General features: G+C 47.1%; 1 protein-coding gene and 1 long non-coding RNA gene across 15 annotated transcripts in view; one reads left to right on the forward strand and one right to left on the reverse strand.

Annotated features, from left to right (window-relative positions):
• ULK4 (unc-51 like kinase 4) overlaps positions 1-27,941 on the forward strand; it is a 577,159-nt gene that overhangs the window by 491,422 nt on the left and 57,796 nt on the right. Inside the window, exon 36 of one of the 14 annotated variants that reach the window (XM_045037796.1) lies at positions 18,357-18,687. The exons of 12 other annotated variants lie outside the window; for them this stretch is intronic. In XM_045037796.1, coding sequence (XP_044893731.1) covers positions 18,357-18,470 — 114 coding nt within the window. In that variant the 3' untranslated portion in view covers positions 18,471-18,687. Of the gene's footprint in view, positions 1-2,892; positions 3,890-18,356; positions 18,688-27,941 lie in introns of those variants that run through there. One more of the 14 variants, XM_045037800.1, reaches the window with a different exon arrangement.
• On the reverse strand, positions 3,992-4,961 carry LOC109491577. Its single transcript, XR_002145047.3, has 2 exons — positions 4,821-4,961; positions 3,992-4,348 (listed from the first exon to the last, which is right to left on the reverse strand). It is a non-coding gene; the product is annotated as an uncharacterized LOC109491577 (long non-coding RNA).

Genomic DNA, 27,941 nt, shown 5'->3' on the forward strand with positions numbered 1-27,941 from the left:
CATAAAAGTCCACCTCTTCTTTATCCATTCATCTCTCAGTGGAATGGACACTGGGTGCTTCCGTATTTGGCTATTGTAAATAATGCTGCAGTAAACGTAGGGATGCATGTATGTGGTTAAGATTCAGTGGGGTTCAGTGGGGTTAAGATTCAGTGCTCCCATCCATTTGCTTTAACTTATCATTAAATCAGCAAATACGCCTGTTGATGGCTTCCTAATACCTTACTGCTCATGTAGGGAGCAGGTATTAATGGCTGTTCTAAATCAAGCTATGCACTAGGGGTCACCTGGAGTTTACTTTGCCCTTAATGAGCCCCGAGTCGATGGCACAAACCAGCAATGCGTGGTCCAGTGATCCCACTGGGGTGAACGTCTCCTTTTTTCTGCATACCGGGGCAAGGTTCTTAGATAAGGTCGCGTCTGAGATGAGTTTGACACACGTGTGATCCGTGTGTATGATTTGGACATACAGATGTGGAGGAAAGAGAATTCCAGAGGCAGGAATGGCATGAGCAAGAGTACGGAGGCAGGAAACGAAGAACCATGTGTAGAGAAAGAAAGTCAATCTCAGATGGAGTGTTAAATGCACGGAAGAGAGGAGGGGAAGCAATGGAGTTGGCAAGATCAGTCAGAGCCTGGTCTGGAAGGAGCTCGGCCGTCTCTTCATTTTTCAGAGTTGGGGAAGTAGCCATCTTGCGTGTTCCCTCCAGTGTTTCGAGCTGTTTGTGGACTAGGAACCCTGTACTGGAAATGGTCAACATAAGAATTCTTTATTTTATGATTCACCCAAAAACGAAAGGACATCTTGTGTACTAAACACTTGAAAGCAGTATATACACATGACAGGCCTACTTAGCACATGTGTGACTTTGGACTGAGTCTCCTACTGGGATGAACCTTAAAGCCGATGCGCTGTGCCTTTGAACCCAGAGCCGTAATGATGCGTTTGTATTTAATGCCTGTCCTGTTCAGAAAAAAAAATGGAAATCTTTACTTGTGAACTCTGTGATTTTTTTTTCCCTGAATACTTGTTCCTGTGTTTAAAAGGGGGGGGATTCTAGTGACTGAATTCTGTAATTGGAGTTCTTTGAAGATAAATCCTGAGTAATGACTCATGTATTATAGGTTATTTTTAAGCCATTAGAAAAGTTGGAAGCTCATCAGAAAAAGCAAGGAGTCTATATGTGACAGAGCCCTCAAATCCAGATGATTGGCTCGCATTCTTTTGTCATGTTCAATGATGTATACTTAAAACTACTTGGCAAATGGTTTTTTAAATGAGTTATTTTAGAACAAGAGAACTCAAGGATATAGGAGCTCTACTTACTGGCGTGTTTTTCAATTATTTTACTTCAGATTTGTTTTCCACAGCACACACGAAAGAATATTTCTTATTCATCTTGTGGTTGTTACAAAAGTCACCAACCATGAAAATGAACATCCAGGGGCACCTGGGTGGCTCAGTCGATTTGAGCGTCCGACTCTTGGTTGTGGCTCAGGTCACGATCCCAGGGTTGTGGGATCTAGCCCCGTGTCGGGCTGCATGCCGAGCGTGGAGCCTGCTTAAGATTCCCTCTCTCTCCCACTGCCCCTCTCCCCTGCTTGCGTGCACACTCTCTCTCTTTTTCTCTCTCTCTCGAATAAAAAGAGAAAGAAAAGAGCCAGTGTTTGCTGAGCTCACCTTGTGCAGAGAAAGAGAACCAAGGACCTCAACGTGCAGGAAAGGGTAGGGTTCATGCTCTTTACGAAGAAGCCTAGCGTTCCTTGTGAGGCATGAATACGACACTGGGAACTTTGGAGAGGCAGGTAAAATGAAATCCTGACTGTCATGATGTGTCTGCTAGAGAGCAGCGGGTCATGTAGGAGGTGGCAGGAAAGAGCCTCTGGGGAAGGCACCAGACTGCCTGGCTTAAGCCCATGGGCGAGTCTCCATAGCTTCTCTTTGTGCTGTCACCGCGGCCACTGTGGCCACCAACAGTTACCCTCACTGGCCGTGCTTTTGCTTGCCTTCCAGCTGTCCCCTCCACCTGGAGCCGTGTTCCGTCTCTGCCCCACCTCCTGTCCTCCCTTCCTTCCCACGGCACATCCCTGCTCTCTCTGTAGGTCTCAGCTGACAGCCTTTTCCGACTAGCGTGGGGTAACATCTTACGCCTACCCCGTTGTAGCATTTCATGGCATTGTTATGTTTAGTTCCTCCGTGTAGACTGCATGGTCTATGGCAGAGTGCATAGAGCACACATAGAGGACATCCAAACATCCAGAGGGAGGAAGGACAGGGGAAAGAAGGAGGAGGAGAAAGAATTGAATTCCTGCAGGGGATTGAGCCAGGCACTGGAAGTAAAGTTTGAGTAAAGTCCCCTTGCCCACAAGGAGCTCGAAGCCTGATGGGAAGAGAGACTTGTGCTAAATTATTACAAATGCAGCGTGAGAGGGCATATGATAGTGGTGCACACAAGCATCCCGGACCCCACAGGGTAGTTCCTGAGCATGGGTGAGACCTTACAGATCTCAGGCTAGTGGGCCCAGGAGGTCGGGTGAGGAGATGGCCCTGGGTAGAAGGCTGGCCACCAAGGTTGCCGTGTGCAGTCCCAGGTGCCCACAGGACCCTCCTTGCTTCCTCTTGAGGATCAAGACCTGTGCTTTGTCGGGGCGCCTGGGGGGCTCAGTTGGTTAAGCATCTGACTTCGGCTCAGGTCATAGTCTCGCGGTTCATGGGTTCGAGCCCTGCGCCGGGCTCTGTGCTGACAGCTCAAAGCCCGGAGCCTGCTTCAGATTGTGTGTCCCCCTCTCTCTCCGCCCCACCCCTGCCTGTGCTCTGTCTCTCTCTGTCTTTTATTCAAAAATGAATAAACATTGAAAAAAAAATTTTTTTTTAATCTGTGCTTTGTGTAGGGCCACTGAAGATCTCTGGGCTTACATGCCCCAAATCACGGGGAAGCGTGGAGGGAAACTGCCCCTTGATTCCTACGGGCCCTGCCTCTTGCCCGAACGTGGAGGGGCTTCCAGCTTTAGCGTGGTTCTGATGAGTTGCTGGAGGCCAGAAGGTTCGCCTTCTCCCCAGAGCTGGCCCTGCTCCCAACAGTGCTGTGATGCTGTGAGAGGAAAGAACACTACAGGCAAATCTACACGAACTTAACGAACTCGGGCATCAACAGGCGTTATCTTTTTTAAAGTGTTTAAACACCAAAGGCTAGTATCACATGCCCCAGGTGCTGTCCAGGTGAGTAGCTGTCCTTCCTGTGAGCTGCGTAAAAGGCCAGAGAAGAGCACACCAGCCCTGCTGTGGCTCCGCACTCCCATTCTGTCCCCAGGAGTCTCCTCACTGGCTGGGGTGGGAAAGAAAAAGCTAATGAGTGTTAGGCTGTAGGAGAAGCTTCCACGGTGACACAGGCTTATTCACTGTTCCGCACGATTACAATGCCATGGGAACCTGTGAGGATTCACATTAAAACAAGGCCACAGCCCTTCGGTGGTTTACTTTTTTGTTCATTCGGCTCTTTATGAGGCAGTGGCTGCTTGCGTATTTCTTGTATGACGTTAGCTCTAATAACAGTAGCAACATCCTAATTATTAGGAGCCCCTAAATCAGCTTTGATTGCAACGTAGACAAGGGGAAATCTAGTAGAAACCTCGGGCTCCACAGAGACGCGGCATGGAAGCATTCGATTGTAGCGCAAGGCCAGCAGCTTGGCGGGCAGGCCTCTTCCTGTCTCTTGTGCACGCTTGCCCATGGCTGTGAAGGAGCCCGTGGCTGTGCATTTCGGATATGACGGGGCGCATTAGCCTGTCCCCTTGCACGACAGCTCAAGTAGGGAAATTTGATTCTCGGCCCTCAGCTCATTAATGTGCGCTCCCCATACGCTTCCGTACTCACCGCTGACCCAGCCCTCAAACGGGGGCAGAGAAACTTTATGAAACCATCATCTTAGCACAAACCATATTCAGACTTGTTTTCTCCCCGAATCACCCAAGTGAAGCACATCAGCTAAAGTTTTGTGCTTGTTTGGCTTTTAATATGGCAAAATTTGTTTATGAACAGTTCAGGGAACGTTCTGCTGTGGGAGACAGTTCTACAGAGGTTTCAGGGTCTGTTTCATTTCTAAAAGAGCATAAGCAAACCCTCAAGTACCTTGCTGCCATTCGTCTAGTTGCCCGTGTTGACCCTCTGAGAGACAAACATCATCCTTCGCGGGACGTGGGGCCACTTAGCGGCGTTTCCTCCCACAGAGCCTGCAGGATGGCTGTGGTGTCGTTTGTCCCAGCTCATGGCTGCCATTCCCGTGTGGCTTTGTGGGTCTGTCCTACAGTAGACACTGCGACACGCCGGTGCTTTTGTGCCCAGGGGTCTCTGGTGATCACAAAACGAAGATTTTGAGGAAGGAGGTTGGTTTCAGCTTCCCCTTTCCCTTACAGTTACAACAGATTTGCAGCAGAGGCAAATAATATGCCTGACGAGGGTTGCTGGGGCACGTAGGTCTTTCATGAAACCAAAGCTCTGGGGGCGCCTGGGTGGCTCAGTCAGTTAGGAGTCCCACTCTTGATTTCAGCTCAGGTCACGATCTCACGATTCGTGAGATCAAGCCCTGCCTTGGGCTCTGCATTGACAGCCTGCTTGGGATTCTCTCTCTCCCCCCTCTCTGGCCCTCCCCTTCTTTCTCCCTCTTTCTCTCTCAAAATAAACAAACATTTAAATAAAGAAAGCAAAGTTATAATCTAGTGATAGAGGTGGTTTCAACATCCACGTTTCCCTTTTTGAGTTGCTGTTCTGGTCTGAGCAGGCTTCTGCCGGTCCATGTGGGTCTGTGGTTGTCATAACTTACCTGGTCTGTCTTCACCGTGCTTAATATGGTGCTGCCAGACCAGCTCCTCAGGAGAGCTCAGTTACTTCCCAAAATCACAGCCTCAGACCGTGTCCTTTCCCCACACCAAGCCTGGCCCTCCCTTCTCGCATCATGGGTCACAGTCAGCTGTTGCCACAATAACATAACACAATAACGTAATAACATAACAAACCACCCTGAGCTTCGTCGCGTTGCACCAATAAGCATTTATTTCTTGGTCATATGATTGCAGGTTCTCTGGGTTCCACCGATCTAGGCTAGGCTCAGGTAGGCTCGGCCCGCCCACAGGGTGGATCCAGCTCAGCTCCACTCCTCAAAGCCAGTGAACCAGCCAGAAGTGGGTCCTTTCATGCTAGTGAAGCACAGAAGTCCAAACCGATCATGCGACTACATTCCAGGCTTCTGCCTGTGTCTCGTCCACTGACGCCCCGTTGGCCAAATCAAGTCACATGCTCAGGCCCCAAGATCAAGGAGATGGGACACATCTCTACCCTGTGAGGCCAACTCAAGCCACATGGCAAAACCCAAGTGAATATTTGTTGAAAAATAACATAAACTCTCACACCGTCCCAGGGGCTGGCCATGTAAGGTAAACCCCAGTTCAGTCTTCCTGTTCTTCTCTTGCTGCCTATGCTGAAACATAGCCCTGCCTGTGTTAACACCTTGATGGTGTAACTACAGCACTGGTGGGAGAATTAACTCACGTGCTGAAGAACGCGATCCAGACGGAACAGCAGTTGTGACGGCGGCCTGGGCTACGCCCAGCAGTGGGATGACATAACAGACGGGCTTCCGTTTGGAAATTTGAGGCGGCCGATCCTGTACTCAGATTAGGAACCATTCTTAGCCCCCACACCAGTGAACTGTTTGTGCATATGCCTGTCTCCTCCTGGGAGGCCCTAATTTGGAGAAACCTGTCCCTCTGTCCCCTGTGATTGCCCCTCAGCCCCACCCAGTCTGTAAAGGCCTCCCGGGGAACACCCATAAAATGGCAGAAGCTTCAGCGTTGCGCTGCAAAGCCCAGTATGAACTTGGGCTCATTTTTGTATCATTTTAATCATAGCGCATTAGAGACGAAGATGGGACCCTTAGAGACCATCTAGCTCAGCACTGTCCAGTGGAACTTTCTCCACTTGGAAATGTTGTAGATCTGTACCGTCCAATAGAGTAACCATCGTTGTAGGTGGCTGCTGAGCTCTTCAAACGTGTCTGGTGGAGCTGAGGAACTGAATGTTAATTTTATGTAATTTTAATTAATTTAGTTTTATACTTAAATAGCCCCATGTGGCTAGTCACTACCGTATTGGACAGTGTAGATCTCGTTAGTCCCTTACTGGCCCAGAGTAGACATCCATAGAGATTTCTCGAACTGAACGAGAAAGAGAGAAATGGCCCCCACCCAACATCACACGGCAAACTGGTGGCAAAGCCAAAGTAAGACCCTGGGGACACGGGTGGGCTGACTGGGGCGCGTCCCCTACGCCCCACGGCCCCTTCAAGGCCCAAATCTGTGTGCGCTAGTTTGGCCTTACTTTTCTACCCATAACCTTCTAGTAATATCTACACTCTTCATGGTCAAATAGGTTGGAGCAGGGCCGGGGGTGGGGGGTGGGGGAGGGGAAGGGAATGGAAAAACCAAACTATTTCTCTGTCTTTGGTAATTTGTAGAGTGAGCATCAAAAACTCAATCAGACATCAAATATTTTTTTACACAGTCGAAATAATACACACTTGGCATCCAAATTAAAACACAGGCTCCCAGCGATTTAATTATGCAAATGCGATATACGCAGCAGCAAACAGTGTTAAAGGGGAAGAATGAAGATGGATAAGCTAACATTTCTGGCGACGCTTGCCTTTCTAATCTCCTCTTTTGGTTGATATTATGCTGATTTTCGTGCGCCGCTTAGGTGGATACTTTATTTCTTTGTGGTAAGTGCCTCTGCAGATTTATGCAAATAACACTAATCACTGTGGAGAAAAGGAGCGGCCGTTTCCAGCCCTTCTGCCCACACGTGTCAGGCAGCGGCACCAGACGAGTCCTTAGCCATGAATCTGATTAAATCCACAAGTGAGCAAAGCTGCTGTGTCAGAAGGGGCCGTTTTCCTCCAGCTGCGCGGACTATTCTAGATTCTAAGCTCTAATTCCCAGCTTTGTCCCACAGGAGGCCGGAAGTGAAAACTGAAGAGTGGATCTAGAACTGTCTGGCCCCTGCCTCATGGGGGGAGCCCCGTTCCCTGGTGGCGGGGGGTGCGGGGGTCCTGTGGAAGCCCACCTGGAGGGGAGGATTTGGGTGCCAGTAGTTTATTGAGGAAGTGCTCCCAGGGGAAGCTCGTAAGGAGGGTGGTGGAGGTGTGGGGGCGTGGAAGGGGCGAAAGCCAAACGAGAGTGGGACCTCAGGCAGAGTCCCACGGAGGCTACCTTCATTCTGATTCCATGGGGCCGCTGGACATAAGCTTCACCTCAGCATTTGTCCCCACCTGAGACCAGGGGACTGGGCTTTCACACGTGCCCTCCGACTCAGAGATGGGCCCAAGCCACCCCGAGCCACTTGCCGCTCCCCGGGACTGGTAGAAGGCAGACCCCTGACGCGAGCCGCTGGGGCAGGCCCGTGGATGGGCGCACAGAGCCCCGAGGGCACTGGGCAGAGGACTGGCTGTGTCCCCCAGAACCTTACCCCGGGTCCCTGCTCACGGAGCGCACCCCTACCTCGCTGCTCTTTTCCCAAAGTACATGGTGTCTCTTCCCTGGAGTCCCCCTCGGGCACTCGATGGCTTCCTGGTACATTACGTCCAGGCGACTGGGATTTTTTTCATAATGGTTTTTTAAAATTTTTTTTAACGTTTATTATCGAGAGACAGAGAGCACAAGCAGAGGAGGGGCAGAGAGAGGGGGGACCCAGAATCCGAAGCAGGCTCCAGGCTCCGAGCTGTCAGCACGGAGCCCGACGCGGGGCTCGAACCCACGAACCGTGAGATCACGACCCGAGCCGAAGTCGGACGCTCAACTGACTGAGCCCCCCAGGCGCCCCTCATAATGGTTTTTATTCGGTCTGATCACACTGGCATTTTAGCGGCAGTCTGCAGAGTCTTAGGAGGGGGGTGGGTGGTCTGTGGAACGTGTTCACATCAAGAGAGCTACTCACGGGCAAGGCCGGCTCCTAAGGCCCCCACGTAACCCAGAAACTAAGGGGTGGCGTTTCTTCTCCAGCACCCGGGTCTCTCCTGGGGGTGCTAGAGAGGGAGCGCGCCACGTTGTCGGCCTCTGCAGCAGCCTCCCCACACCTGCGTCATTGTTTGGGGGGCCGAGGGTGGGGGGAGAGGTGGGGGACACTGAATCCCAGGTGCCAGGCACTCAGATCCTATTGGGGGAAAATTGGGGCCCTAGATACTTTCTCTCTCCTTATTTATTTTCTTTCAGGGAAGGTGCTCCTCTTTTTGGCTCTCTGCAGAGCAGAAATGCTGTTCTGAAGGTGAACATGAAAGCTCTCTTGGCAAAGAAATTGCTTTGCTCCGTTTGAGAAAGCTCTCTGCCTTTGAGAGAAGAGAGAGTGTGGGGCTCGGAGGACTTGATTAGCCCCTCATCTTCCCCTCCGGCTTCCAGGGACGAGGCTGGACAGAGAGGCTCACGCACTCTCCCCAGGGCTCTCTCTGTACCCTCATCGCAGGGCTGCCCGAGATCCTGGGATCCCTATCAGGACGGCAGACCCAGAGGGCTGAGCCCAGGGCCCACGCCGTGGGAGGGGAACTGTCTGTGGTTGAGGCTGATTCGGCCGCTGAGTGGCTTTGAAAATCCCACCTTTCGAAATGAGGACGCAACATCTCAGCTCACCACGAAAAGGGTGCGTTGTAAACTGTAACGTGTCGAGCAGGTTCAGTTGGTGGTGATGACGATCGTGAACTGTGGGTCGTGGGACCCCGGAATACTGTGTGTGTGCGTGCGCTTTGTCCCCATCTGGCAGAGAGCAGTTAGTGGTGACCTGCCCCGCAGGTGGTCAGCCCTTCCCTCATCCCACTTTGCGGGACGGGGGAGCTGAGGAGCCCCCTCCTCCACACATGCCAGCCTGCAGCAGTGACCGAGGGGGATGGCGGTGACTCCTGCTCCTGAACTCCTTCCCGCCCCCAGCCATGCAAGGAGCCTGTCAAAACAGCATCCATTTTATTTCACCAAAATGGTCTTTTTTAAGGTTGTTTGTTTGTCTTGAGAGAGAGAGAGAGAGAGAGAGAGAGAGAGAGACAGAGAGAGAGAATGAATCCTAAGCAGGCTCCATGTGCCGTTAAGTGCAGAGCCCAAGACAGGGCTCAGTCCCATGAACCGTGAGATCATGACCTGAGCCAAAATCCAGAGTCAGACACTTCATGCCCGAGCCATTCAGGGGCCTCTGTCTATTTTTAAATAAACATGAGAAAGATACACCATATAGTAGCACTTTCAGAGCCCAGAAATGTAAAATTCGAAATAAAAATGGAGTCCTCTTCGGGGTTTTGAGTAAGATGTGGATTTGCAGTTGACTCATTATGTACATGCATTCTCTCTAAGCCTCAGTTTCCCCATCGAGAAAACAGGACTGAGAAACAGGTAGAAAGATGGTGTGATGGCGCAGTAAGAGATTTGACGAGCATGGGCTGCAGAGCACTCCTCGTAGAGTTAATATCATCGGCATCCTTAGTATGTTGGTTTGCAGAGCACTCCTCGTACAGAGTTCGTATCATCAGCGTCCTCAGTATGTTGGTTTGCAGAGCACTCTTTGTACAGAGCTAATATCATGAGTGCCCTTAGTATATTGGTTTGCAGACCATTCCTCGTACAAAGTTCATATCACCGGTGCCCTTAGTATATTGGTTTGCAGAGCACTCTTTGTACAGAGCTAATATCATCAGCACCCTTAGTATGTTGGTTTGCAGAGCACTCCTCGTACAAAGTTCATATCATTGACGTCCTCAGTATGTTGGTTTGCAGAGCACTCCTCGTACAAAGTTCGTATCATTGGCGTCCTTAGTATGTTGGTTTGCAGAGTGCTCTTTGTACAGAGCTAATATCATCAGCGCCCTTAGTATGTTGGTTTGCAGAGCACTCCTCGTACAAAGTTCATATCATCGGCATCCTCAGTATGTTGGTTTGCAGAGCACTTCTCGTACAAAGTTCGTATCATCGGCGTCCTTAGTATGTTGGTTTGCAGAGCACTCTTTGTACAGAGCTAATATCATCAGCGCCCTTAGTATGTTGGTTTGCAGAGCACTCCTCGTACAAAGTTCATATCATCGGCATCCTTAGTATATTGGTTTGCAGAGCATTCCTTATACAGAGTTAATATCATACAGAGTTCATATCATTGGTGCCCTTAGTATATTGGTTTGCAAAGCACTCCTCGTACAAAGTTCACATCATCGGTGTCCTTAGTATATTGGTTTGCAGAGCATTCCTTGTATAGAGTTCATGTTATTGGCATCTTTAGTGTATTGGTTTGCAGAGCACTCCTCGTACAGAGTTCATATCGTCAATGCCCTTAGTATATTGGTTTGCAGAGCACTCCTCGTACAAAGTTCATATCATCGGCGTCCTTAGTATGTTGGTTTGCAGAGCACTCCTCGTACAAAGTTCATACCATCGGCATCCTCAGTATGTTGGTTTGCAGAGCACTCCTCATACAGAATTCATATTGATGTCCTTAGTATTTTGGTTTGCAGAGCACTCCTCGTACAGAGTTAATATCATACAGAGTTAATATCATCAGTATCCTTAGTATATTGGTTTGCAGAGCACTCTTTGTACAGAGCTAATATCATCAGCGCCCTTAGTATATTGGTTTGCAGAGCACTCCTCGTGCAGAGTTAATATCATTGGCATCCTTAGTATATTGGTTTGCAGAGCACTCCTCGTACAGAGTTCATATCGTCAACGCCCTTAGTATATTGGTTTGCAGAGCACTCCTCGTACAGAGTTCATATCATCAACACCCTTAGTATGTTGGTTTGCAGAGCACTCCTCGTACAGAGTTCATATCATCGGCCTCCTCAGTATGTTGGTTTGGAGCCACAGTGCAGCTCTTTCCCTGTTCCCAGAATGAGGAAGCAGAGCGCCAGGTTGGTTCAGACAGCTCCACGGCGCTACAGGCAGTTACTGGCAGTGGGGCTGCAACCCATGGCTTCCCGTGCAGTGCATGCCATGTGCGGACGCCGGGGTGGATGGCCTCTCCTGCCTCCCGGAGCCTAGTCCTGCCGGGTACCAGCCAGTGCCGGGCTCTGTAAGTGCCGGTGCTAGAGACCTACCTGAGGGGGTTAGTGGAGCCATCAAAGGAGGGATTGACCGTGGGCATTTGTAAAGGGGAGTGGATGTCGACTGGCCTGAAATTTCTCCTGCACCTTTGAGTCAGCCCGGCACCTGCCTCTCCCAGCAAGTTCTCTCCTGCATTGACTCCTTGATCTCGAAAGCTGGGGAGGAGAAGTGAATGTCTGCGCGAGTGCACAAGGTACGCAGGACAGAAGTCCAAGGCACGCCCCTCTCACCACTCGCTTTCCTAAGCTGGACCCCAGTAACATTGGAGGAAGTTTCAGAAGGGGCTGAAGTTCGACCACACCATCCTTTCCTGGCTTTGGACTTCATATGGAGGAGCCTTCGGTGCATCCCGTTTTCCTAGAGCTCTTGCCGGTTGTTCTCTCTTGTACAGAGAGTGTTTTCCTCCAGTGGCAATTTTGATACCGTGGTGGTTTTCCCGCGAACAGTCCGCCTGGTCTCCGGGACGAGCTGAGAGAGTCTGGGTGGAAGCTGCGCTCATGTTCTGCGTGGCAGAGACTGTATACGCAGTCAGCTGACGTAGCTGGTGCTTCCTGCCCCGCCCCCCACCCCCTCAGGCATCCCTCTCTGCCAGCAAGCCGTGTTCTAGAAGAGGTTCGCTGTGTTTCCTGTTTTCCGATGAAGTATTTGTTTACAAGCACGTATTGGGTGACCTCATGTCGATGTGTTCCTTTCCACCCTTTGCATATTTCCTTAGAGCCTTGGGATGGGCCGTTTTTAAATATCTAAAATAAGAAATGATTTCAGATGACAGAGTCAGTGAGGCTCAAAGACCACTACATTCTTTGTGCCCTCGCACTTCTGACGCCCGACTCCCTTAAATTTTATGCCTTTGGGACACACCCGTCTTGCAGTAGCCAATTCCATGATGTAGGTTAACATTATGCACAGCGCTCTTCAACAAAATAGTTCTTTGCTTACCTTCAGCACAGGCCCCAATTTTCTTATGCCTTTGCGTCATTAGTGGTGTGATTTTTTTTTTTTTTGCAAAGGGCAAAAGACTTTCATTTTGTCTTACGATCTCTTACATTTTTAGGGTGTTCCCAAGAAGCATCAGCTACCACCAAGACCTATTTTAATAATTTCCAATCTCACTAAACTTGATGATGCAAAGATGAAGATATTCTTACCTTACTTGTTAGGGATCCATTAAATACATGAAAATATGGATTGATAAATATTCAAAGTTGCTGATTACTTTTGACACCAGGTTTTCAGTCCCAAGTCAGGAAATGTGATTCTTTACGCACAGGTCGTCTTCCTGTGAAGTTAACCAGCGTTAAAGACCTGTGCCTTAGCTCCTGACTCAAATTAAGCTAACTTAAGACTCCACTCTTAATGAGTATATGTAATACTGTTGTTTCATGATTTAATTATCCGCTCTACTTGTCTTGCATAAGAACATTATTATGAAGAAATAATCGGGTGCTATCATTTAAAAAAAAAGCACCTTTTAAAAATCCATTTAGAATTGTCCAGGTTTTGTTTCTCTCACTTGTATAACCAGCAGTTTCATATAAATATCAATTTACCTTTGTTGCCCTTTCTTTCACCTTCTACGTTAGAACTTTTCACCCTGGGGGCACCTGGGTGACTTAGTCAGTTAAGCGTCTGACTCTTGATTTCAGCTCAGGTCAAGAACTTACAGCTTTGTGGGTTCAAGCCCCGCATCCGGTTCTGTGCTGACAGCATGGAGCCTGCTTGGGATTCTTTCTCTATCTCTCTCTCTCTCTCTCTCTGCCCCTCCCCGACTCTCTTTCTCTAAATAAATAAGTAAACTTCAGAAACAATTTTTCATCCTGCCTTAACTTCTTGGTCCCATGGAAATGACCCATCATGTTGACTGTCCCTTTCCCCTCTAGCCATGACATTCCAGAGTCCCGGTTGTTTTTTCCTGTTCGGTTTTTCCTTCCCTCTTTGTCTGAGTCTTTTTTTTTTTTAATTTTTTTTTTTAACATTTATTTATTTTTGAGACAGAGAGAGACAGAGCATGAACGGGCGAGGGGCAGAGAGAGAGGGAGACACAGAATCGGAAGCAGGCTCCAGGCTCTGAGCCATCAGCCCAGAGCCTGACGCAGGGCTCGAACTCACGGACCGCGAGATCGTGACCTGAGCTGAAGTCGGACGCTTAACCGACTGAGCCACCCAGGCGCCCCTGTCTTGAGTCTTCTTTATTTGCACCCCCTTCAAAGGATGAGTTACAACAAAAGTTAATTAAACATGAAACTTTTTCTTTTCTTTCTTTTTTTTTCCTACTATATGTAGTTAATTCTTTTCCGTAAACCTTCAAATCCATTCTCGTTATTAATACATACATCGCAGATATCTATCTTTAGGCAGTAAACTTCAAAGACCCAGAATTGGTTCTTTGTTTAGATGATATGCGGCCACACAAGGGGACTTCCGTGGAGCGTGCGTGGAAGTGGAGGGGTGGCAGCGGAGGAGGGCTGAGCGACAAGCACCTTCCGAGCTGTATCCGGGTTGCTCCCCACGGCTCACTGTTCTGTGTCTTCATGGACAAGCAGGAAACCTCTAAAGATGCTTAAAGCAGGTGCACCGATTTGAAAAATATATCTCTCTATATATGAGTTTATATTTCTACATTTTGATCCCCTAAACAGAAAAAGAACCCCTAAAAAATGCCCCGAAGTCACTGTAGAGGTCCAGAAATGTACAGCCGGAAGGAACCCAGGGTACCAGATGAGACGCTTTTTCTGTGGGGGCAAGGCTTGGGATCCCCTCAGCACGACAGAGGGAAACAAAGAGCCAAGTGGCCAATGGAAGGACCCTCAAGAGATTCAACAGGCCTCCGCGCGAGAGTAGATGGGGCGGCCTCTCAACTCCATTCACAAAAATAATTTTAGCAACGGTTCCTATAGGTTAAGCCTTCTCCAATTTGCAGCACCTTTCACAGACCTCCAAGTTCAGCCCTCTTCACGTCACCATGGCAACACGCTTCTAATAAAGGAGGAGAGGGGAAGAAGCAATTTTGCAAACGTGACCTTTCCCTACCCTCAGTTTTGCCAGCGCGTGTGGGGTTTTTCCTGAGTTGTCCTGTCCTGCGAACTTGTATTCTCCTCTCAAGATCGTAACGTCTTATAATAAATAGCCCCTGGTCGCTAAAATGAGAAAGCCAGGCCTGGAAGCATTAGTAACACAGCACGAAGTATTCCATTTAGATCAGGAATTTCCAAGTGCCGGTCCTTGGCCCAGCTGCTACGGAGTCCTGAAGGCCCCAGAACGGCCGAATCACAGTCTTCAGTCATGGTGCCCAGGAGCCGGAATCCTTAATGCTGCCTCCTCAGGAGCCACCAGGTTTGCCAATCCTGGTTTATTTCACACCGTTCCTGTCCTGAATAGCCAGCATCCCAACCCTGTCTCTATGTCCTGTGTCGCAAACAGATGGAAAGTGAAACAGCTCATATCTAACCCTGCGTGGATGACAGAAGGGAGCTGCAAGAACTGTCTTAGACCAAAATAAAGATCATCATAAGATGGCACTATTCTTAGTTACCCTTAGGTAAGATAGGAAAGATTTCAGAAATAGAAGAAAAAAAAAAATCCCAGACACCAAGACAAAGAAAGAGGAACGCAGGCCAAGGCTGGTGGCAACATCTACTGAGTTCAGCTCTTTCCCCAAGCACATGCCCCACATAGAGCCCCCCGTTCGGATTGTGTATCTAACTTCTCTGCACCAAATTTTCTGGGATTTTTGGTGCATCCCCGTTGAAAAGGATGTGGAGAGTCTCACAGTCACAGAAATGAGCAGGAACTACAGAGCTCATTTCTGTGAGCTCTGCGAATTCCCCTCTGCAAATGAGTGTCTGTGGAGGCCGTGTGCACCGTCGGGCTTTGCTGTTGTAGCATCAACTTCTGCGGATCCCACTGGCGATCAGTTTGCAGTTTGAAATTATCCAGCTTACACTTGTCTGTATGATTCCATTCAGTGAATTGATCCAAAATATCGCTGGATGGTGTTAAGCTAACTTAATATCAGGGGGAGCTGAGGGGCCCCCTCCTCCACACAGGCCCTTCCAGACTGCAGCAGTGACAGAGGGCGATGACATCTCTCTGATGTCTGAAATGGAACCTTCTAGAAAGATTCTTTCTCACGTTGCCTGGATTTGTCACGGCTGTGCTTAAGTTATTCAGAAGCGTGTTATCCACCTGCCTTCTGGATCTCCGGGCACAACGCTGTGCTTGAAACATGTCTCAGAAATTCCAGATGAGATGACTAGAAAGTATGTTTAAAGATTGATTATAAAGTTAAAGGTTGGTGCCAACCTTGTTAAAGAAAGGATCTTAAACTCTCTTGCCTGCCATACCATCTGGCCATCCAAGCAGCGTAGTGCAGGCTTAGTCGTGGCTTCCAACCAAGACTGTCACTGGGAAGATGGGATGTTCTAAATACTGTCCTTTTGCACCACTGGTGTCATTATCCATGATGCAATCAAGTTAATTCTTGCTGGGACTTGACTGTCTTCGAGAATTTTTTTTTTTTAAATCATGTGAACGATTGATTGGAATTGACACATGTTGGTATGGCCCCAGCTCAGGTTTGTAATGGATGGCTTTTGGGATAGATCAGCTTTGAAATGGAAATGTAGGTACATCTTTACGTTTTATTTTATTTTATTTTATTTTTAAAAGCTATTTATTTTAACTGATAGAAAACTTGGAAAGACATTTAAGAGGAAAGAAAAACTATACCATGATCCCAGATAAATTGTTGGCTATAATTCTGGTGCATTTTCTTCTTTAATCATATGTCTACTCATTCTGTATTACTGAGTATTTATTGATCAGTTATTCCTTATAAGGCACTAAGGAACAATCTGAAGTTATTGAGAGTCAAACAGAGATGAGTGCAATTATTGGGGAACTCTCATGAAGTCCAAATGGGGAAAACAAAGTGTTAAGAAATTCGTCTCCAACAACTTCCGAAGTTGCACATTTGGCACCAATGTTGTGAGTGAGGAGGAAGGTGGAATGCAGAGAAAATGTTCATTTTTACTTTGAATCTGTAAAATGCTTAAGAAAATGTGTAGGAAAAGGAGAAACTGAGGGATCCTCAATGACTTTGTGACACTTTTGTTACCCTGGGGTTGGAGATGTGGACAGAAGACAAAAAGCCTAAGAATAACCGTAGGTAGACATTTTCCTTCATGTTTTTACTATTTTTTTTTTAAGGATCAGGTTTTATTCTATAACTGCAGACATTATTAACCCAAGAACACTCCATTTTCTTTCAATAATTAGAGTAGATTAGCTGTCAAGGATCTGGGGACACATGCCCAGTTTGAATTGATTTGCCCAAATGGTGCTGCTCTCTTGACGAGTCCCTTATGTGCATCATTGCCCTGCCATTTCCTCAATTGTTGGCCCAAAGCAGCTCCCCGCCCCCAGGGAGACAGCCCTGCCTGATGCATTTGGAACTAACTAGGTCTCTTGCCCTTAATGAATGGTTGCAGGCCTGACCCGCAGAGCTAACCGATACCTCAGGCAGTCTGAGGGTAACTCCCTTCTTTCACCCAAATGGCTGCTGTGCCTGAAAGGGTGATAGCCCAAGAGCAGGGACCTGAGGCTGGTTCAGTGTTTTTGTGGGAGGTGTGTGTGTGTGTGTGTGTGTGTGTGTGTGTGTGTGTGTACATGTTACATGAGTAGACTCTTTAGTCTTTGGGAAACTGACATGGCAGGTGCTGGGCTCCAGATCTCAGGGACACCGCCCCCTCGACCCCCATCCCCCCCCACTCCCAGACTGGCAGAGATGGGCCACTCCTCCTGGTATCCCTTTAGCCTCCTCACTCCTCCTTTCTTTCTGACCTCTGTAGCCACTGTGAGCATAACAGCAGGGCTTAGCAAAAGTCCAGAACCCCAAACTCCTTCCGTGGCCATGGGTGGACCGGAACTGCTGAAGGAAAATTGTGGGCATAAAAGTCCTTTAAGTCATGGAATTCTGGGAGCAGAGGGTTCTTTGGAGCTTTTAGGTGACTTGGGGGTGAATAGACGTCTTAGTCTGTGGCTTGGCTCTGGGCCTCTCACTCCGCACTCTTTACCTTGATAATCACCTGCCTCTTAACAGAATCGTTGCTTGTCCCTGCCCAGCTCTGGTCCCTGAAGCCTCATTCCTGGATGGGTGTATAGAACAGTAGGAGAAAAGTTACACCGAACCTTAGTGGTTTTGCCTATGAGAACTGCCTAGGTAAGCATTGCCTGAGCAATCAGGATAGCATGTGAGCAGTGGCCAGCCTTGAGAAATGTCCAAATGTGCTCCAATCATCAGATAATTTATAAAACTCATAAAAAGAAGTCAGTATAGGGTCAGTTTCCCTGGGAAAGCAAAATCAAGATGCTTTGGGATAGAGAGAAGCTGGCAGAAGTTGATTGAATGGAACAAGGAGGAAACAGGCATGTAGGGATTAGAGATGCAGAACGTCCTCGTACTGGCCAGTTCTGATCTCTGACGTTGACTCCAGTACGCCGAGTCCAGAAAGCTCAGCGACAGCAGGAATGTGAAATCTGTGGCAGGAAACAGCTCTTAGCTTCAGGCGAGAAACACACTTAACTGTCCAAAGAGGAAACACGGGGCCTGTGGAGGTGGGGCCAGTTAATGTGATATTAATCTGAAACATCTTCATGCTCACACAAATTAGGGAACTTGAATTCTGGTGCTTATATTTTAATAATCCAGTATGTTTCTATATTTTTGTTCCCTAATGCAACACCATCTGTCAAATCTAATATGCTCCTACAGTGAATACCCTTTTTTTGTGAAGAGCTCTATTTTTTCATTCAAATGGTTCAAAACCCTAACATATATATAAATAAAAGCATTTATTGGTATATTATGTTAGTGAAAACTTGGAAATAATCTAAATGTTCATCCATAGGGACCTATTATGTAAATGTTGGTCCATCTGTATAATAGAATACTATGCAGTTCTTAAAAATGTTGTGGTAGAACCATATCGTATTGATGGGAGAAGATGTTTATGGTACCAGGTTACACAACTGTGTTTATAATAATATCCCATTTTTGTGAATAATGAATAGATATGACTAAGTTTAGAAACAAGTCTATAAGGAATAGGCATCAAACCATTAATAGTGTATCCCTGGAAAGGTGAAAGCTATAGAGGGAAGATTCCATTCTCTTAGCCATGCTTGTATGCCTAGCATTGGGTTTTTTATAGTGAGCATGGACTTTGTTTTTTTTTTAGACTTCATATTTCGTTGAAACACCAGTGGAAAGAAAAAGATCACTAAAGGCACTAACTCCTAGGATTTCCTTAAACTGGATTCACTGCTTCCCAGATAGAGCCAAAAAAGTTTAGAACATCTGAAGAAACAGAGATTTCAAAGGAGCCATCCTAGCCCATTGAAGTCCCTCCTTACCCTCTGTTTAAAAATTTGGACTGTTGCGGGGCACCTGAGTGGCTCAGTCGGCTGAGCCTCCGACTTCGGCTCGGGTCATGGTCTGGTGGTTCGTGAGGTGAGGCCCCGTGCCAGGCTGTGTGCTGACAGCTCGGAGCCTGGAGCCTGCTTCGGATTCTGTGTCTCCCTCTCTCTCTGCCCCTCCCCCTCTCACCCTCTCTCTGTCTCTCTCAAAAATAAATAAGCATTAAAAAATTAAAAAAAAAAAAGAAATTTGGACTGTTGATACACAGCAGCTTGGGTGGATCTCAGAAACATTGTGCTGAATGAAAGAGGCCAGTGTCAGGAAGTTACATACGGTATGATATCATTTACCTGACACTCTCAGAGCACCCTCCCTGTAGGGACAGCAGAGAGACATCACGGATTACCAGGGTTTGGGAAAGAGGACAGCAGAGGGGGGTCGTCTCTGGCGACGGAACCGTTCTGGATCAGGATGGTGGCAGGGGTGAACATGTAAGTTTCATGCCAGAATTCGTAGAACAAACCACAGAAAAGTCCGTTTCACTCCGTGTTAATTAAAACAGGTTTTCTTGAGCGGCAAAATAAAGGAACAGGGAACCGAGGAGCATTGTGCGTCTGACCCCACGGAAGAACTTGGCCATGGTCTTGCAATTGTTAGCACCGTATATTTGCTTCTCTGCAGGGCCTGCTGTCCTTGGCTGAGTCTCAGACGCAGGCCTCACCCTCACCTGTGTGCCCAGGGCACCAGTCCCTCCACCTGACAACTGTGAGGGATGGTCCCGTTTGTGTTCAAGCAAATCCCGTATCGGGAAGCTCAGTACCTTTCACGACTTTATCTTGGATTTACGTGTATGCCTTCTATGGAACTTCGGCCCTCCAGCTTCCACCAAGGGAGTCTCATGTTGCTCTCTGGCAATAAAATAAGGCCAACTCCAGAAGCATCTGTTTATTGCAGTCACATCTCTACTCTCTGAGGGTCTTACATCTGCTACGTTCCGCTCGTGAGACCCTCCAGCTTTCTGGTCTCTTTTGTCCGCAAATGCATCGGGCAGAAGTGGATGTGCTCCTCCGTCTGTGGTCTGGCAGGGGAGGACGGAGCCGGCCAGCTCTCCCGCTGACCCTAACACAGGCTTTCGGTCAATGGCACCGCTGGTCACACGGCCATTTCTAGAGGCCATATCCCTCTGTGGACTCCAAGTGTGCAAACACCATCTTTTCACACCTGCTGCCATGGAGCCTCGTCCCGCCCATCGTATTCACGAGCAGGTGCTTCAGAATTGCACGTTCATCCTGTTCAGGTGTGTCTTCCTAGGGTGAGCCTCCCAAACTATCCAGGATCCTCCAGGGTTCCACCATCTGGCACACCCACCGTCCTTGCCAGCCTCAGGCTCAGACATGCCCAGCCTCCATCTCTTGTCAGTATCGTCCCTCTTCCTGAGAGACTTGAAGAAGGGAGATGCCTCAGCTCCATTTCTGCCCCATCACCTGTGATTCACCGGGAGAGCCGGTTCCACAGGAAAAGACGGGCCAACGTGCCCTTGAGGTTTCCTCTGCCCATGTTCCTTTCTGAAAAGATTCTCTCGTGTTCCCAATATTGTCCCTCTTTATATGTGACTGGTAATTGTATGCCTTGATAGGCTGCTTTAGGCTGGTGGGGCAGGACGGCGCCGCATAAACACAAGTTATCTTCCTAATTGGCATCATTGCATACTTCAGTGGGTCTGAAACCTCGAGGCCTTCTCTGGCACTTCATGGGTGTGGAGTTGTGAAATTCCTACACATCTGGACGTCTTATTTCCATAATTGCTGCACTTGAAAGGTGACTGCTGGCCTGTTCTAGAATGAAAAGGTGTTAATTATGTTAATAATTAGGAATTGTGAAGCAGCTTCTCTTAGTGAGTCCCGGAGGGGCGTGGGTTACAGAGACGACAGAGAAGACAGGTAGCCAGTGACCTGGTGCCGCTGTAAGAGAGCAAATGGCCGTGAAGGGAAGTACAGACTCGACAAAGAAATGTGAGAAAAATCTGTAAAGGGAAAGCGGATTATAAGTGGTCATTGAGGCAATTTTTCGGCCTGACTAGAAAGTGCACTTGATATAATGAGCTAAGTTAAAGAGACCGGGGATTTGGCGCAGTTTGCTTCCGAACAAAGTGTTCTGTGGCCTTTGTCCATCAAGATACCTTCTTAAACATTGCTAAAAATGGGAGGGTAAATGCAGCGACCGCTGGATCATCCATATGCTTTCCCTCCTAGAAGCCACGGGTTTGTTTCCAAACCTCTTTTTTTCCCCCTCATTTCACCAAAAACTAAATTAAATAACTCATCCCGAAGCAATGTGCTGGTCTACCTTATCCAGAGGTTGGAAACACCAAGACGGAGATCCTAACATATAAATGCAATGTTATCAAACAGGGACCTGTGGTTTTTTTTTTTTTAATTAATTAACTAATTGATTAATTTTAATTTTTTAAATTTACATCCAAGTTAGCAAATAGTGCAACAATGATTCCTTAATGCCCCTTACCCATTTAGCCCATCCCCCTCCCACAACCCCTCCAGTAACCCTCTGTTTGTTCTCCATATTTAAGAGTCTCTTATGTGTTGTCCCCCTCCCTATTTTTATATTATTTTTCTTCCCTTCCCTTATGTTCATCTGTTTTGTGTCTTAAAGTCCTCATATGAGTGAAGTCGTATGATATTTGTCTTTCTCTGATTTCACTTCGCATAATACCCTCTAGTTCCATCCACGTAGTTGCAAATGGCAAGATTTTATTCTTTTTGATTGCCGAGTAATACTCCATTGTGTGTGTGTGTGTGTGTATGTGTGTGTGTGTGTGTGTGCGCGCGTGTGTGTGCATGTTCTTTATCCATTCATCCATCGATGGACATTTGGGCTCTTTCCATACTTTGGCTATTGTGGATAGTGCTGCTATCAACACGGGGGTGCATGTGTCCCTTTGAAACAGCACACCTGTATCCCTTGGACAAATGCCTAGTAGTGCAATTGCTGGGTTGTAGGGTAGTTCTGTTTTTAGTTTTTTGAGGAAGCTCCATACTGTTTTCCAGAGTGGCTGCACCAGTTTGCATTCCCACCAGCAGTGCAAAGAGATTCTCTTTCTCCACATCGTCGGCAACATCTGTTGTTGCCTGAGTTGTTAATGTTAGCCATTCTGACAGGTGTGGGGTGGTATCTCATTGTGGTTTTGATTTGTATTTCCCTGATGATGAGTGATGTTGAGCATTTTTTCATTGTCGGTTGGCCATCTGGATGTCTTCTCTGGAGAAGTGTCTATTCATGTCTTTTGCCCATTTCTTCACTGGATTATTTGTTTTTTGGGTGTTGAGTTTGATAAGTTCTTTATAGATTTTGGATACTAACCCTTTATCTGATGTCGTCCGCAAATATCTTCTCCAATTCCGTTGGTTGCCTTTTAGTTTTGCTGACTATTTTTATTTATTTTTTAATGTTTATTTATTTTTGAGAGAGCGTACATGAGCAGGGGAGGGGCAGAGAAAGAGGGAGACACGGAATCTGAAGCAGGCTTCAGGCTCTGAGCTGTCAGCACAGAGGCTGACGCAGGTCTTGAACTCAAAAACCATGAGATCATGACCTGAGTTGAAGTTGGACGCTCAAGTGACTGAGCCACCCAGGCGCCCCACTGACCTGTTTTATAGAACTACTCCTAAACTAGTTGGTCAAGAGACTGCATTCAGTTCAGAGCCCTTACATAAAGTATTTGCCGCCATGGTCTAGGGACCCTGCTCTTGATGGGCTGAGAAGGGGCTGGCCTCTGGGTCAGTGGTCCCTCTGGTTGATAGTCTGGTGAATGGTACCCCTGTTTTCTATGTCCCTCCCAAAGCACCAGACACTGTCAAAGAGGACCATTTCTAATAGGCCTTGACATAGTTAAACTGTCCATTCTCACCAATCAGGGTAACATGACTTAGGGAGAGAGAAGAGAAACTTCATTACAAACAGCTCAAAACATCTGGAAAACAGACTTTGCACATGACCATCAAAATACACATTTTGTGTGAGCTTTTCCTTTTATTCCAAAGCCCCCAAGCATGTATCCTATTGACTGTAAGCTTCTATTGCATTACGTCTGCCATTGACCTAATGTTTTTCTTTTTCCCCTTTTCAAACGGGAGATAGCATATAATACCATTCTACTACGTGTGTAGTCTTGTGTATATCCAAGCATGTAAATGTAACTTTATTTAGCTTGCACTTAATACATTTCCCAACAACCGTAGGGTAATCTAGTTGAAGAGGAAAGCTGGGGATTGTAGCAGGCGGGCATTTCAATCACAGAGTCTAAATTATGCTTCAGTTAATAATGAAATTCTTGCAGGAATTAGCTGTGAACTTGTACCCGAGAATCGAATTTGAAGAGTTGTCCATGTTGATTTGTGAAGGGGACTGGTACTTCTCACGGTCAGAAGGCTGGGGATTGGCAGCCTGCAGAGAGAATGGGAGAACAGATCAGAGCAGTCTGTCCTCAGGGAGCCCATGCTGCACTCGGGGGGGGGGGGGGGGGGGGGCGGAGCTCAGTCATCTGTCCACTGATTTTCACTGGGCCATGACTAAGACCTGGCTTTATTTTATTACATATATAAATGCATTACTTTATGTTTATACAGATATATGCATATACACATGTGTACATATATATACAGAGTTATGTATACATACAATATATATTGTCCATTAAAAATTTTTTTTTAATGTTTACTTATTTTTGAGAGAGAAAGAGAGAGGCAGAGTGCAAGCAGGAGAAGGGCAGAGACAGAGGGAGACACGGAATCTGAAGCACACTCCAGGCTCTGAGCTGTCAGCACAGAGCCCGATGCGGGACTCGAACTCACGAACCCCGAGATCATGCCCTGAGCTGAAGTCAGACACCCAACTGACTGAGCCACCCAAGAGCCCCTAATACCCATTTTTGATATACATACATATTATAAAATCCATTCTTTCATTAAAAACAGCTCTTTTAGTGCCAGGGGCTTCTCACAGGCAATTTCTGTGTCCTGAAAACCATTTTCAACCAAGACAATAACATAAATTCTAGAATTTACTGAATGGATAAGTATTTGCATTGAAAGTGTCTGCTTTGCATAATAATGTAAAATCTGATTTCTTCCTTATATTTAGTTAGAGTTTAACTCTTCTCTTTCTTCTAGGAAACCAATTAATAATTTATATTTAAATACAAGTATTTTTTGAAAAGTTGGCTCAGCCCCTAGTCTGTCTAACTTGTACTTCGTCTTAATTCTTCAAGGTCCCCGGGACACCCCCACCTCCCGGACTTGCAGACGTCCTCACTTTTCTGAGTGACCTAACTGATACTGTCACTTTTTGAAAAGAGGGATTTACCTTGGGGCTTCTCGGGAAAATATCGCCATCGCACACATCTCATGGTCACCGGGGACTGAGAGAACAGTGTCAAGCCGTACTTTAATGAAAAGCGCATCACCCAAGCCATCAGAAAATTGTGGGTTGTGCCAGAAAGAAACGAGGGGCATTCTCCCACCCCAACAAGCCCGACTGGTCCCTCCCAGCGCAGATGATCTCATTTGGCTGGGTAATTATCTCCTTTGGAAAGGCGATCATTTGTTTTTACTCTTGTGGTGCTAATTTTTTTTTTCCAACCTAATATTTTGGTACAATACTTCTCCACGCAAGAGTGAAACGCGCGTCGTTTGTCATGAGATGGTAGTTGGAAAAACAAGAGAAGCCGAGGAGACCCCTCGTAGGATCATAATGTACAAGATGAAAGAGGAAAATGCCTTTATATGGCCCTCCAGGAGAGAAAGAGAAAAATACTGGCAGGGAGAGTCCCAGAGAGAGAGGGGCCCTTCGCCTTCAACCTTGGCTTTTGCTTGTGTCTTCCCCCATTGTTCTTTCCACTTTCCCAGTTTCCCCCTGTCTCTGTCAGCCCTCTGTCTGCTGAAGGAGTGGACACTCCCCTAACGGGCTCTTAATCCTCTGTACCTAATAGCGTTCCCGAGCCTGTCTTCTGTGATTCTTGAGTTCCTATTAACCTTTTCCTGTCTACCCTCCCTGCCAAATTAAGGCAGGGATGTTTTCTTACATGCCTTTGTATAGCTCTTGCATGGAGCAGGCCCTCAATAAATGCATTGACTTTAATACAGGATCTCATAAATGGAACAGATACTCAACCATCCCCTCGCTCAGCGTAGCTGTCGTATTCAGCGGAGGATTGATTAAGGACTATTGAATGATAGGTAGTGTAGTGACACTAGCTTGAAGACTCCTTCCCAGGGGCCAGGCCTGCATCTTCTTTGGGCCTCCTTGCGGCCCTAACACAGGACGGGCTCACCAGAGTCTCAGAACCTGTTCCCTGAGTTGAAAGGCAGAGAACGGGCCGCCTTCTTCATGCTGCAGAGTACCCGCAATCTCAGTACCCCGAGCCCAGGCCGGGGTACCCCTCCGCCTTTGACACACCGTCTGCAGGTGGGATTGGACTGGGGGAGGAGAGGGGCCCTCCCAGAAACCTCACAGGCGTCCTCACCACCAGCCTGGCCCCCCTGGGCCATCGGCAGAGTCACGTGCCTGGGCGCGGGCTTCTCGGAGGTGAGCTTCTGGCTTGCCAGGGAAGACTTAATCTCCTGTAATACAGCAGTGTGAGACCACTACGGTTTTTAGTCGATCCTGTAAATCCTACTTAAGGAAAATGTTCGTTGTTTGTCTTGTAGCTGAAGTTAAAGTTTCTTTCTCTAGATAGATGCACCGTGCCCACTGTTTTTTGCTGTTGTAATTCAACTATAAGCTAAGCTATTTGTCGTTGTTTGTCTTCTCCCTCTCCACGCTCCACTCATGCACAGAGAGCTCTTTTGTGTTTGTATGTGTGTGTGTTTACTTTACCCAAGTGATACTGTTCTTGTGAATGTGATCATGTTCTCTCTTTTCTTTAACATTTCTTTTGTAACCTAACACTGTACTTGAAAGCCCCGTTCATGCTACTTTATGTACGCGTAGTTCTTTGCATCTGGAATATAGACCATACATGGGCATAACTTTATTTCAGTAAGTCCTTGCAGATTGTTTGACAGAGTGGCTGTGCGGGGTTAATCCCCCACAATGGTTCTGGAGGGTCCTTGGCTCCTGTGTATCCTTGTCAACGTTCAGTGTAATCTACCTTTCTGTTTTCCAGGTACTCATATCCACTCTGGTGGGTGCAAGGTCATGTTTCACTGTAAATTCATTTTGCATTTCTCTGCACACAAGTGCTTCTGTGAATTTTCTGTTCATATCCTTTGCCCATTCTCCTGTTGGTATTCCTGGCTTACTTGTCGATAGTCTAGGTATTTATATGTGGGTCTAAAGATGCCAAATAGTATCTCCACGCCTGGCATGTTTGTTGACTTTGCCTGTCCTGTCCTTCGCTGACCAGAAAAATATCAGCTGTTTGTCTTTGGTTTGTACCTTGAGAGCTTGGCTTGAGAAGGCTTCCTCTAATCCCTGGTCATAAAGATAACCTCCTACAGTGTGTTCTTTTCACCTTCTTTTTCGAAATGTCACCCAGTAAATCTCTGGCACACATTTATTTCGGTTCCTTTAATGTTGAGTCAAGCACAGATCCTGAGTACAGATTTCATGTGTTTGTGACGTAGTCTAGTAAGCAGTACCTGCTGAGCATTTTGGATCGTTTGGCCGGAAGTAGGCGTCCATCATTTCTTTTTCCGGTTGTTCTCAAACTTTGGTGTTTATGCGAATCCCCCGGGGAGCTTTGCAGAGATGCAGATTCTTGATCCCTGCCAACTACCGTAAGTTCATTAGGTCTGGGGTGGGGCTCTGGAATCTGCTTTTTATCCAGTTTGAGATGGTTCCCATGCTGGTGCTCTATGGCTAGCACTCGGGGATACTACCTTTCAGTGGGTCCAGTTGGGGCAGGTACATTACTTTAAGAAATAACAGCCGCAACAATCCAAATACAGGACTTTGAGCAAAGGGACAGCAATGGAAAATTTCCCTGCAACACCAGTCCAGCCTTTGTGGAGTAGGGGTGTCACTGGCCGGAGGAAGCAAAGCTTCTATCCCTAGGAGTTGTTGAATTTTTTATACCCCTAGCTCTTTTCACACTAATGCTGACTTTCTAAAGGGCACTGGAGACTAGAAACGGTTTTTCAGAGACCATTACCACCCTCATTAACACCTCTCCTCTTCTTTTAAAGGTGCCCCCTGAAGTAGTAATGGAAATGTGAGATCTTGGGAGAAAGCACCTTCCCAGGGTCCCAGTTTGCTGTATTATAAAGGGAGAAAAGTAAGAACCAGAAAGGTCTGGCAATTAAGACCCATGGACAGTTTCCAGGCTTTAAAAAATGGCAGTAAGCTATAATTGCATTAAATTACTGAGCTTAAAACTTGTTCCAAAGCAGCCTCCGTGGCTTATTTAAAGGCTGGACGTCTCAGGATCCATTCAGGAGCACATTCACGCTTGAGAAGGATTCTTGTCCAGGACGGAGGCAGGCAGAAGTTGTGCTCAGCCTGGTTGGCGGGAGTGGGCAAGGTTAGTGGATGGTTCCCTTGGCCCCACAGACACTGGAGGAATTTATACTATGTGTGTGAGGTTGCCGGGGACCCAGCCACTCTCCTTGTTCTTGGAGAATGTGCTGGGATTCTCTCGGCTGCCTTGTATTAACACGTTCATCATCCTTACCAAGGTAGTAATAGTGATACCCTCTGGATTCATATAGCTTGGTTTACACAGGACTTTCCCCTAGATTATCTCATAATAATAATGGCTGCTTTTTTGTCCCGTGTCCGCAATGAGATGGATGCTTTACGTACATTACCCTGAATCCCCCTCAAGAAATCCGTGCTTCTATAGTTGGGGAGACAAAGGCTCAAACCACTCAAACGTGTCACGTAACCAGTAAGCAGCATCTGGACTCACAATGCAAGTAGCAGACTCTCTAGTCATGTGCAGTGTGGTCAGTGATTTAAGGAAAATACAAGTTTATATTTGTTTTAACCCATAAACACTTAAAATATAGCATGTTTATATCACTTCTGAGTTGTATTAAGTTATGAGAAACTTTTGTGTCTGTCTAGACAGAGAAACCACTGTGGATTCAGTGCATGAAAGCTTGGGCTCTACATGTGTTATTCAACGACTCCTGCCCTTTCAGTTCCCGATTCCGTGATTTTAAGAGAGTTATCTAACCTATCTTCAGTTTCCAGATCTATTAATTGGGCCAAGTGGCAATGTATTTCATGTAGTTCTTGGGAGGCTTCTGTGATGTAATACATATAAAAGGTTGGAAGGGCATCAGGTACATGGGAAACACCAATAAATGGTAGATGTTTAAAAAATAAATATGGTGGGGCACCTGGGTGGCTTAGTCGGTTAAGTGTCTGACTTCAGCTCAGGTCATGA

The sequence above is a fragment of the Felis catus genome, chromosome C2 (genome assembly GCF_018350175.1).
Source record: "Felis catus isolate Fca126 chromosome C2, F.catus_Fca126_mat1.0, whole genome shotgun sequence".
Lineage (NCBI taxonomy): Eukaryota > Metazoa > Chordata > Mammalia > Carnivora > Felidae > Felis > Felis catus.